The 12,862-nt window shown below is 41.3% G+C and overlaps 1 protein-coding gene across 6 annotated transcripts in view; it reads right to left on the reverse strand.

The window, feature by feature from the left end:
* Positions 1–259: 259 nt before the first annotated feature.
* Positions 260–12,862, reverse strand: part of Cdkl2 (cyclin dependent kinase like 2) — a 30,185-nt gene continuing 17,582 nt past the window's right edge. For 3 of the 6 annotated variants that reach the window (XM_042257631.2, XM_015987009.3, XM_042257630.2), the window contains 7 exons: positions 10,949–11,078; positions 8,760–9,058; positions 8,150–8,243; positions 6,327–6,450; positions 6,025–6,131; positions 3,233–3,319; positions 260–2,330 (listed from right to left, as the gene is read on the reverse strand). In XM_042257631.2, the coding sequence (XP_042113565.1) occupies positions 3,254–3,319; positions 6,025–6,131; positions 6,327–6,450; positions 8,150–8,243; positions 8,760–9,058; positions 10,949–11,078 (820 nt within the window). In that variant the 3' untranslated portion in view covers positions 260–2,330; positions 3,233–3,253. Of the gene's footprint in view, positions 2,453–3,232; positions 3,320–6,024; positions 6,132–6,326; positions 6,451–8,149; positions 8,244–8,759; positions 9,059–10,948; positions 11,079–12,862 lie in introns of all 6 variants that reach the window. The other 3 variants (XM_076546622.1, XM_076546621.1, XM_015987010.3) reach the window with 1 other exon arrangement.

Here is a 12,862-nt window from a genome sequence, read left to right on the forward strand (position 1 = left end):
GACCAAGAGCTTCATACAGACCCAGCCGGACACAGTACGCTACTAAGAGGAGAAGGCGAAAGTGATTGGGAAGCCTGCCGTTCCAAACGCACCAGGGGGGCTCTGCCAGCAGAACCAGGCTCTAAGTTTGGGCCTGGGTCTCTCATACTTTTGCCAAATGGTGTTACAAAATGTCATTCTGTACAGCCGTACAAGAAAATTAACATGACACCCTGTGTCTATAATTTCCACCAGAAAAAAAGAGAAGAGAATTAACTGATTACTTCAATTGTATTTATTAATACCATATAGTGGTATGTATATCATTTATAATCTAATTAATATAAATTGAAACCATCTATCGTGCTTAGACAATATTTATTAATTTTAAAACATAGGTAGGCACAGCAAGCCCATTGTCTCTCAAAAGTACTTAAAATAATTTCACATTAGCATGTTCACATAAAGTGCATTCTTGTAAGAAAAGACTAAACACCCACAAATTGGAAAAAGATATTTTGGTCAGTACCTACAGACTTGATTTGAACAATCTCTAGTTCTTTGGCTCCACACCAAAGTTCTAACAAAATATGATCTTCGAATATCAATAAGGACTTGAGAAATGATTTTTAATTCCTTAATTCTAAAGTTCATAACGTGTCTTAACAGACCAAAGATACCACACTCAAGTATACAAATGATCAGGTAGCTGACAGACCCTCAGTTGTCAAGCTAATATTTCCGCAGTGGCCTTTCGGTGAAAACAGCACTGAAGTGAGCTGGGTGCCCCTCAGCTGTAAGCGCCGTCTGCTTCTCGTGCTGCTGTCTATTGGGAAGAGTTCTCAATGTAACAGTAAAAGCATGGGATTCTAGTAGAAAGCCTACTTCTACTGACAGAGTGACTTTATCAGCATGTTAGTCTTACTAATCTAGGCAAACCTTTGCTTGGTCAAACGTTTAAAACACGGCTTTTCAATAAAAATAGAATTTTAATTTAACTACTACCAATAGACTTTTTGTTGGAACCTTTTATTTTTGCCTCCTCCTGGATGTCTACTCCTTTGAGGTCCCAAGTGTCCAAGTTTAGGATTTCATTTTTAAGTCCCCCAAGGTAATGAAGAATTCTTGTTCAGCTCTTAGGCTAAGTTCTAGTCAACAGCTTTTGAGAAAAAAAAAAAAAAACCTACACAAATTCTGCCCCTGAAGAGCTATATTCTCAAATGATAAATGTGGGCATGGCTAAAAACCCAGAACCAGGACCCTGGAGTCAAACTGGTCTGATCCCCCACCTAAAAGGTTGTAAACCTGTTCATCAGAAAGTGTATGTGGAATGCAGGTAAATGACTATGCACCTTGGTAAAAAGGCTTTTGGGTAAGCCGAAGTATTTGTGATAAAAAGGCAATAGGAATTTCTGTGGGTCCAATCCACTATCAACCTCTATCATAACCACTATCACAGACAAGATTGGAGTCCATGAGCTTCCATAAAGCCTCCTCAGTTGAGTGGCTCAATAGTGACTGGCCTAGCCAGGAGAACTAGTTGGATTAGTAGGCAGCTGTGCACCATCTCTTATTTTGTATACCTTTTTCCTCAGTGAGAAGCTCAGTTCTTAACTCCAAGGTGTACCTACAAAACTCTCCTTCACACCATTCCAATCATGTCCTTTCACACAGAACGTTAGCACCAGAATCTCTCACTACAGAGGACTATCCAATCTAAGTCATTAGAAATGAAAGGGCTGTCTGCCTGGTGTATCAGCACAGTTCTTAGATCAGAAGAGACCAGATTCCCATGACACACGGACTGGACATCAACAGCGACAGAGAACAGACACACATCCAACCACAAACAGCAGTCGCATTCCACCTTAGTGCCTAGAAACAAGCTTCTTAAATGTGTTCTTACAGTTAAAGTAAAGGAAACTTCTCTTATAGATCCTAGCTTTTTGTTTTCATTTTCAACTGTAAACATTTATATAGATAATACACAAAGTTCAATGCACAAGACATGACTTTCATAATGATTCTTTCCCTTTTTTTACTCACTTTTAATCTCAGATAACTTTAAATACACAATCTAGCTAATATCAAATACACATTCATGTAACAAGAACCGTATCACTATTCTTCCATGGATATATCTCGAAATAGGTTGGAAAGGTGAAGGGGTAAGAGCAGGGGGGCACGTGTTCAATCTTCCTCTGAAGTATTTGGACGTCTGTCTTGCCTTCTTCTGCAAAGCCTTTCTTAGAAAACGTAGGTAGTTGAGAAGGAAGCAGTCAAGCCGCAGATCTCTTCTCGGGCATCAGTGCGCTGGCTGCAAGAGGACGTCATCTCAGTGCTAGCAGCATCTAGAAGCAGGGCACACCACCAAACACTTTACACAGTCTTCCTGGAAACTGACCTTCACGTTGCTTACTTTCTCATGTCGAATATGTTGGTGATGCTTGTGGTTACTGTGTAGTCTAAGAAACTTAAAGATTTTAAAGACAATCTTTAGGATACTTATCAATCTAAACAATCACGTGTAGCACACTGTCTCATTTTAGACAAACACTGGCTGATTTTGATGTAACAGACCTAAGTTTTCTAGGGCCTGCAACTTGTCGAGTTCATGTGAACTGACTGTCCACAGTTCACATGAACTAACTCAATGCACTGCATCATCCAGGCCTTTTGTGTGGCCTTGGAAGAGCTTGTGCAAAGGAAAGCTTGCAATTTAAGCTTTGTTCACTTGAAAGTAAATTTAGCTTTGACATCATAGGTGTTCAAAATACTTCATTAAGGTTAATTAATTAACATGATATTTTATCGCCATCACATTTTACAGAGTTAATGAGAGATCAATAAGAAATGTTGTGCTTAAGGTCACATAACAGATGTCTGAGTGAGACTGGGCTGCTAAAGCGTTCAGTTCTCACAAGCAAGGCTACTGTTTACTATATTGTGTATTCTGCTTTACTGGGACCAAAATGGCCAGGTAATCACTTAATGGATCTTGCTTTACAAGACTGACTCTGGAGACAGACATGCATTCTCCTGGAGGACTTGTCACCCTACATTCATATTGTCTCATCCAATAAAATGCAGGTTAGCTTAAGAACAAATGGAAGCTCCATGGGAAGTGATTTCATCCCACAGACGATGGTACCCCGGCTTTTCTAAGCAGCACACCCCTTCTTTGCCAGCAGTTCTCACGGAATCACCACAGAATGTTTTCACTCAAGTTTTAAGGAGGAGGAATCAGACGTACCCTGTTCAGGCTAAGTGAGTCTCAGTGCTGATGCTCCATACGAGGCAAATCACCCTCAGAATCCTCTGACAGGGGAGATCCTGATCCCTACAAATTAATAAGTAAGTGTTACAGGTGTCCAGTGATTGCAAAACTCCCTCTACCCCAAAATTCTGATTGAGTCTTTTCAGACTCAGGGGCTCAGGACTGAAGATGCTCTTGTGGAAAAGGAGGAAGTAAGATGACCCAATTCCTATATTTATACACATTTTATTTGTTTGTTTGTTTGAGACAGAGTTTCTTATAGCCAGGGCTGGCCTCCAGCTTGCTATCTAGCCAAGAATGACCTTGACCTCTTGATCCCCTGCTTCCAATTCCCAAGTGCTGGGATGATAGGTCTGCACTGCCACACCTGGTTTATGTATGTGAAATGTTTGAGAGCTTGGAGAGATAGCTTAGCGGTTTAGAGCACTTGTTGGATTCAATGCCCAGCACTCACATAGTAGCTCACAACATCTGTAACTCCAGTCCAGTTTCAGGGTCTCTGTCCCCTCTTCTGACTTGGCACACACATGGTACACATATATATGTGCAGACAGACCATTCATACATATAAGATGAAATAAACAGATCTTTAAAAGATACTTTGGAGCCAACTGTCAGCCAAGCACTAGAGAGGATTTTGAGTTCAAGGCCAGACTGGGCCACTCAGTCCCCAAAAGACTCATGAACAAAGAGGAGATACTTCTGGTCTGCCATGCCCCAGTACAACCAATCTCTCCCACTCATCCCAAAACAAAAGCAAGAATCTGTTGGAACCAAAGCAGGCATTACAACTGTTACACGCAGTAGAGGAAAACATCCTTAAAGCGAATGGCAGAAATTCTCAACCCAGGCACAGAGGCTGCAGGCAAATGACCAGTGCACATGTTAGGACTGAGTGAGGCCAAATCTGAAGTGTGGAGAGCTAACTGTGTGTGCGAGCTGGGCTGGTTAAGGTCACACAGCGGGTGATGAAGCGCTTGCAAGCATGAAAAACTGAGTTCGGTCCCAGAATCCATGTGAAAAAGCTGGGCTTTGTAGCATGCGCTTACGGTCTCGGCACTGGCGAGGGTGAGACACGTGGCCACCTGAGACTTGCTGGCCAGCCACGTGGCCACCTGAGACTTGCTGGCCAGCCACGTGGCCACCTGAGACTTGCTGGCCAGCCACGTGGCCACCTGAGACTTGCTGGCCAGCCACGTGGCCACCTGAGACTTGCTGGCCAGCCACAGCAGCCTAATCAGTGAGCTGCAGGTGAGTGAGAGATCATATCCCAGAAGACAAAATGCACAGACCCTGAGATGATAATACAAACACATAAATATAAGGAGGGTGGATCAAGGAGAATAATCAGTATGTTCAAGAAGTCTTGGACACATTCAAGAGGCTAAACCTGAGAACTTACAGGACAGAAGGAGCAGAGGTAAAATTGAATAGAATAGACAAGACTATTTAGTCACATTATTGTGGCACTGTTGGGAGGGGGTGGCTACTGCACAAAAAAAAGAGAGAGAGGGAGAGAGGGAGGGAGGGAGGGAGGGAGGAAGGGAGGGAGGGAGGGAGGGAGGGAGGGAGGAAAGAATGAAGAAAGAAAGAAAAAGAAATTATCACAGAAAACTTCCAAATTTACAGAAAGAAGTAGGCTTCTAGACACAAGAGGTATACACAACTCCAAACAGACACAACCAGAAAGGAATCGCTCCATGACACAGTATAGCGAGGGTGTCAAAACACAAGGTAAAGAGATAATCTTAACAGCAACACTAGATGAATGGATAATCAATATTTGATATACATAGAGAACAGAATACTATCTAGCTCTAAAGAAAAATTAAGTTGTAAAATTTGCAAGAAAATGGATGGACTTAGAATGTGGAATATTAAACAAAACCACGAAATCTCAGAAAAAAACCCACCACATTCTCTCTCATATGCAGAATCTAGCCAGCAATATATGTGCACATGTAAACACACATTCTTGTGAGTATAACATAACACAAAGAAAAGAGAGCAAGAGCCAGCCATGGTGGCCCACGCCTTTAATCCCAGCACTTGGGAGGCAGAGCCAGGCGGATCTCTGTGAGTTCAAGGCCAGCCTGATCTACAGAGTAAGATCCAGGACAGGCAGCAAAACTACACAGAGAAACCCTGTCAAAAGAGAGAGAGAGAGAGAGAGAGAGAGAGAGAGAGAGAGAGAGAGAGAGAGAGAGAGAGAGAGGGGGGGGGAGAGAAGGAGGGAGGGAGGGAGAAAACATATTGGCAGAAGGCTGAGTATAAAGGGATGAGGAAGGACTGAATGCAGGTGATAAACACGAGTTATGAAAGATGATAAAAGGCTAATTATTTTTGTACTTCTAATTCTAGCATGGATCTTTTGGGCTGGGTGGTAGATAAGTGCATAAAATATATTCAACACGGGAAGTGCCACGGCTTCCATTCTGAATGCTTATTCTAACTGTACAGAAGTTCATTGAGTTGTATAGGTTTTTGATCTGGTTAACTTTGGGATACAATGTTTCATTTGTTTGCTAGTTGTTTATAATAAAGTTTATTCAAAACAATGTTTAAAGATAGAGGCCCCCATCTCAAAAACTGAAGAATGGATTCAGAAGTGTTACGATAAATGTGTGGGTAACAAAGTTCCATGTGTAATGAACTTATAAACCAAAGAGATCATATGAAACCTGCCAAATTCCTAAGGGCAAATCCCCCCACAGCACACTAAGTCTGAGAGAGCCCTGGCCGCGTCTACGGCGGGCGCAGTTCTGTACCTGGTGGAGTGCAATGCTGGAAGCGTGCAGGTCAATGGCGGCCAGAGAGGGAATCCGAGATTCGGAGAGAGATTTGTTCTCTTTCTTTATTAGCCTGGAATTTCGAGCTAGATAAAAAGTAATCAAAAACATAAAGAATTAGGAACGATTAGTTTTCCACATGTATAAGTACTTATTCACTGCAAGTGAACACACTAGCCTACTTAAGTACACAAATTAATACATTTTTAACCTTGTTAGTTTCTTTAACTTACAATTTAGCAAGATAAACAAAGGCTGGGAGTAGAAGCACATAAACATACCTATGCCTTCTAAAGCTCTCAGTTCCGGAAGATGATTATAGTTTAGTTCAGGCAATCGCACATCTGCTTTGGAGTATTCCTTCCTTTTCTTATTAGCCTGAAGGAGGTACTTTTCACTAGAGACCTAATTATCAGAATGATTAACACACACACATCAGTTTACAGTGAGCTAGGCTTTCATTCTCTTGTAACTACTACATTCATATACTCAAATGCGTGATTTCAAGGACTGGGATAATAAAACTGTAAGGGCATTACCGACACAAAAAACAGTTTCACCAGCTCCTTTACCAAACTCACCACCAACTACCAAACAGATTGCTCTCTAGTTTCTTCTCTCCCTTTGCCAATCTTCAGTGGAAGTCCCAGCAAGCAACAGGCACGGAAGATGGGCATGACACCCTGGCTCTCTACACCAGCAGGGTCAGTCTTATACCACTGCCTGGGCTTTTCAGCAAACAAATGCTGTTCTTTACCTTAATTGTGACCAGCTGGTCTTCATATATATTATCCAGCCCCCACGTTTACCGTCTCAATATAATCTTGTTACTCAGCTTTGGAGTAACTCTCCAGCGGCTCTAACAGACTAACCATTCTGTAATTGATGGAATGGATCAGTGAGGAGAACAAAAGCACACATCACTGAGCTGGAAGTTTACTTTCCACTGCAAAGACAATATATTTCTACAACACAGGGGGCACCAGGTACCTACAGTGTAAGGAAATCAGGTAAGGAGAGGGTCCAGACAGTGATGGAGGACTAGATGCCATATTAAAATGACTTCAATAATAAACAAGGCCTCAGAATACCGTTTCTCGTGGACTAGAGGATTATCTAGGGGAAGAACGTTCTAAAGAAGGAGAAATAATAAGTGTAAAAGCCCAAAGGCAGGGGTGTATCTGGCCATCACATCAAAGCAGAAAGGAAATCTACAGCGGAACAGATCAAGGAACATATAGACAGAGATGGGACACAGGATTAGGGAAGTGACTCATGCAAGGACTTATTATACCAAGAAGGACTCTGACCTTTACACAGAGAACAGAGGCCAACTGAGAGTTTTCATCAGAACAAAAGCTGAACTACTTGGCATGGTCTTGGACCAGCATTCTAGAGGCTTTGCTGAGAGCATGATGCTCCTTCCCATGCTACCTCTGAACCACATACATGATTCTCACATTAAAATCTGCCATCATGGTTGGTTGGTTGGTTTGGTTTGGTTTTTCAAAACAGGCTTTCTTTGTATAGCCCTGGCTGTCCTGGAACTAGCTCTGCAGACCAGGGTGGCCTCGAACTCACATATACGCCTGCCTCTGCGAGTGCAGGGATTAAAGGTGTGCGCCACCACCACCCGACCTGCCATCATGTTTTTACCTTGATGATCTATTAGACCCTGAACTCCACCAAGATTGAATCAATTCAGTACTAGTATCTTATATACAATAGAACTCTCAAAAATGTTTCTGAAGTGATTACACAAAATACTTTCACTAAAAATCTAGTAAGATAATAAGACAAAGTATCTTCTTTTTGCTCTTTAAAAAGAACTCAACTGCAAGCATTAGGTTAAAAAAATTTATTTATGTTGCCGAAAAGAAATGAGATGGCATCTTAAGAGAATCTTTCATTCAGACTTAGAAAATTTATTTAAACATTCAGAATTTCAAATTATGGCTATGACAAGTTAGGATGGCATTGTATGTTCAGATTTTACTCTATGTCTCCAAATAAAACTCTTAATTCTTCACTCTCATGTTTAAGACCAATGCAGGTCTAGAAGTGATGAGTGGTTGCTCTTTTGCTGCTGAGAACTGTTACTTACGGATGTGGTCACATTCATATTATAAATTCCTGATGGAGAAGGTTGATTTGGTTTAACAAATGGATTACAGTATTTCTTAGTTTTCTCATCCACTCTGTAACAAAGGTTTTAAGTTAGAATTATCAATAATTATTTTTTTCAAACACAAAATCAACGACATCATGCTAAAAGATATGCAGAACTTAGTATTTATCTGCAAGCACACAACACACAGGAATCTGGTGAGCCACCCGACCTCTTATGACACCACTCGGGCTTCCCACAGCTGCCCCTTTCAGGAAAATGCCCAAAGGAGTATCTGTGTGCCACAAAATGCTCACCACCAGTACACGCAGCAGCAGGGACTCAAAACTAATTAGTCTTCTCATTAATGACAGCCTCTCATGTTATTAACCAGCTGTAGATTCTCTTTATCACGAACAACAGTAAAATCTGACTGTCTTAGGGCTCAGGTGAACTCTTTCCTTTTTTAGTAAATTCTAACAATTTCTGTCACAAGGTCATCATATTTAAGCTGCTTTAGAAGCAGAAATTGCATCGAGAATTCTGACAGTAAAACAATGTGAACAAATTAACAAGCATTTTTTTTTGTTTCATTTTCCATTCATACCTGTAACTCTGAACTCCAGGAATCGTCCCCATTCCAGCACTAATACCAGGAGCCACTGCAGAAAGATTGTGTGTGAGCGGAGGAATCGCCATGCCTGGATTTCTTGGGTGATCAATGTTGACATTGCTGCAGTCTCTGAGGCTTGTGGAAGGCAAGCCTTTGATGTGGCTTGTCCCGTTGTCATGGACACAGCTGGCATTTGAAGCTCTGCTTCCTTTTTCGGCTTTCTCACCATCAATTTTTGACCCTTTTATTTTAAGCACTTTAGAATCCTTAATTTTGGGATCAGCATTTGTATCCTGACCATTAATAAAGACATTAAAAAGTTAATGATCAGACAAGAAACTTCACATCCTTATTCTACCTATGGAATGAAAATTAAATCAAGATTCTTATTCAAATAGTTATAGTGAAAATACAAGAAGAATGTATGTGATGCATTCCAACTTGATAGATGATAAATAGGTAGGTAGAGAGAGAGAGAGAGATGATGGATAGATGGTTGATAGAGGATGGCTAGATAGATCGATGGTAGACAGACAAACAGACAGGTCTGTGGGTATACATTTCAGTAGGGAGGAAAACATGGGAGAGGAACAGAGATTTCTGCTCTTGCTCTTACATATTCGGAGTCAGCAAACAGAAAATTAAAAACTCTTCTTTTGTCTCACTTGATAGTAGTAGAAATGCTGTCAAGAACAGACCCTGAGTGACTTAGCAGGAAAGTAAACTTCTATTTTTTTGTTTTTCAAGACAAGGTTTCTCTGTCCTGTACCTGGCTTTGTAAACCAGGCTGGCCCCAAACTCACAAAAATCCACCTGCCTCTGTCTCTCAAGTGCTGGGACTAAAAGCACAAGCCACCACCACCCAGTCTGAAAAGTAAACTTTTAACTAAATGTCATAATCATGAATTTAAAATGTTATAAAAATTCTGAAAGTAGTATTTTCATTTTCTATTATTAAGGAAGGAAAGTAGATGGAGTTGGTGGTGTCTGTCCCTGGGTGTGTACAGGTATGCTCCCCAGTGTTGTATGTACACAGACGAGGTGCTCAGTGTTCTCGGACACATGTGTAGAACTGAAATGCTCTGAAGAAGCTGCGTCCACACTAGAGATTTTGCAGACTGACTTTGGATGAGAAACGGTGACTGTGGAGAGACAGACGTAGGTCTAAAGACAAAGTTACCTTGGATTATCTTAGTCCCTTTAATAGCCACTTCAACTCTGTACCTGACCCAGCTTCCTCCAGACTACCAGGTGAACTCTTGGATTGTACTCTAAGCATAAAGGACCTCTAGCCCTACCAATCCAAAAGCTAAAGGCTGTGAGATAACATCTGAAAAGCACAGAAAGACCTCGTGCTCTGCTGTAGCTCACCTACCTAACACCTGCCAGCGTGTTTGGTAACGGCTGCTCTGGGGCTGTGACGTTCTCACAGCAAAACATGTCAGGCAGGGGGATTAAAATCCATGTTCCGGGGGCACGGTTACTTATCCATGGCCCAGAACATGCTGTTTCCTTATGTCCTACAAGTCGTTGTTTTTTGTAAGGTGGCTTTCTAAGCAACATTATTGCACTTTCTAGTACCCGCTGAGCATTTAAAATATGATCTATTAGGGTGTTTTGTTTTTTTTTTTGATTTTCGAGACAGGGTTTCTCTGTGTAGCTTTGCGCCTTTCCTGGAACTCACTTGGTAGCCCAGGCTAGCCTCGAACTCACAGAGATCCGCCTGGCTCTGCCTCCCGAGTGCTGGGACTAAAGGCGTGCGCCACCACCGCCCGGCACTAAGGTGTTTTTTTAAGGTAGTGTCTATAGGAAAGAAATTATCTTCTTGTTTGTTTGGCTTCTTGTACCCAGGTTGAAAGTTAACAATTTCTCCAGCACTTTAAAACTTTAAAATCTCCATTGCTAGACTGGAGAGCTGGCCCCACAGGAAAGAGCACTTGCTGCTCTGCAGAAGACAAGGCTGGATTCCCAGCACCCCGTGGTGGCTGAAACCATTTGAAATTCCGGTTCTAGAGGATCCAATGCCCTCTTCTGACCTTAACAGGTACCAAGCCCGAATGTGGTTCACACATACATAGGCTAAATACTCACACATAAAATAGAATGAATAAATCTAATTTTTTATAAAATTAAATCTTCATTATTTTCCTCCATACATTGAAACCTTAAAGCAGAACATTTACCTGTACCACAAGTGTCTTTCTTTCTTCACCTAAGGCATCATCTTTTTCTTTCTTTCTGTTTTGAGATTTTTTTGGTAAAGAATTATTCCTGGCATCTTTCTCTATTTTCAACTGCAATTCTTGAGAAAACCTATATAAAAGTACATGTCTCAATTAAAACAAAATTGTACAAAAAAGATAAACCTAGAAAAAATCAAGATAATCATTTAAGACTTTATTTATAATGAGAAAAATCACATTCCATATGAACAGTTCCTAAAAGCTTTGGAGCGTGGGAGAGACTTAGCGTGAGAATGTCTGAGCCGCCCTGTAAACACTGGTCCTGATGGGGTAAAATGGGAGTGGATGGGGCTGGTGGCATCCCACCAAGACTGAGACACCCTCACCAAACCATGCCAGCAGTGATTGTGCTCCTCCCGGCCAGAGTCAGAGTGTGCGTGGGAGTGGGGGAGTCCCATCTCTCTTCAGACTCTGGGTGGTAAGAAGAGAAGCTTCGTGGTCTGTAGTGGCCATCTTAGGAGAAGCACTTGGATGAACGGCTGTAAGTCAAGTGCAAGTCAAGCCACACAAGTTTTTCATGAAATATTGGCACTTGAAAGACTAACTGAAAAGCCATGCTTATTCAGAGGGGTGTGTAGCAGACATTCCGCTTTGAAAATGAACAAGGTGAGCTAATCATTGCAAGGAAAGCAATGGATAATATTCCTGTAAACAATGAAATTCAAACTTTTATGCAAAAATTACAATTCTATTAACTTGGGATCTTAGAGATCTTCCCATAGTTCAAAAGTTTTCTAATAAAATGAAGTATAATTTTCAATATTATATAATGACATACCAACATTTTTAAGGTTCACATAATTCAACATTACCAATGTGCTTCAAATGATTAAAGTATGTCATAAAAGCAATCACAGATAAAATATCAATTCAGAAGATCAGACAAAAATGGATTGTAATGCAACAGAGAAAGAAAAGATCACTGACGTGGATTAAATTTCACAATGCAACCAGTCTTTTAGAAACCGCCTCAGAGGACTGGAGAGACGGCCCGACAGTCAAAGCAGTTATGCGTGCTTGCTGCTTTTCCGGAACCCACACGCCTTCCCAGCACCCACATCGGGGGGCAACTAACGACTCACTGCCCATAACCTCAGCTCCATGGCATCCAACACAATCTTCCAGCCTCTATGGGCACACACATGTGACAGACAAAGACACACACACACACACACACACACACACACACACACACACACATACAAATAAACATAAAGTAAATTTCAAATAAAGGAACCACTACAGCTGAGCTGGGTATGGAGTCAGACACCTGTAAATTCCAGGAGCAATTTACTTAGGAGGTCAAGGCAGGAGAATACTGACTTTAGGGCTCGTCTGGGCTACATAATGAGTTTCAGATCAGCCGGAAGTAAAGTGTAAGACCCTGCTTCGAATAATTAAAAAGAGAAGAAGAGGAGGAGGAGGAAGAGGAGGAGAAAAGGAAAGGAAACAAGGAAGCTAAGGAGGAAAGGGGAAGAAAAGAAAGAAAGAAGAACCTACCAATGTCAGTTTTTGGTATAATATTAAAGTTTGACACAGAATCAAAGAATACTAAATTACCTCAAAAGACTATTAAAATACTCTTCCACTTTTCTAGATACACATTTGTTTCTTTCAACTAAAATAACATATCACAGTATTCACAAATGAATATAGAAGCAAATGTAAGAATCCAGATATCTTGTACTAAGCCAGATTTTTAAAGAGATTTGCAAAATGATAAAGCTTAAACTCAGCAGTTAAGAAAAGCATACTAAACCGGGCGGTGGTGGTCCTCTAATCCCAGCACTCAGGAGCCTGAGACAGGTGGATGTCTGTGAGTTTGAGGCCAGCCTGATCTACAGAGCTAGTTCC

The sequence above is a fragment of the Peromyscus maniculatus genome, chromosome 10 (assembly GCF_049852395.1).
Source record: "Peromyscus maniculatus bairdii isolate BWxNUB_F1_BW_parent chromosome 10, HU_Pman_BW_mat_3.1, whole genome shotgun sequence".
Taxonomy (NCBI): Eukaryota; Metazoa; Chordata; class Mammalia; order Rodentia; family Cricetidae; genus Peromyscus; species Peromyscus maniculatus.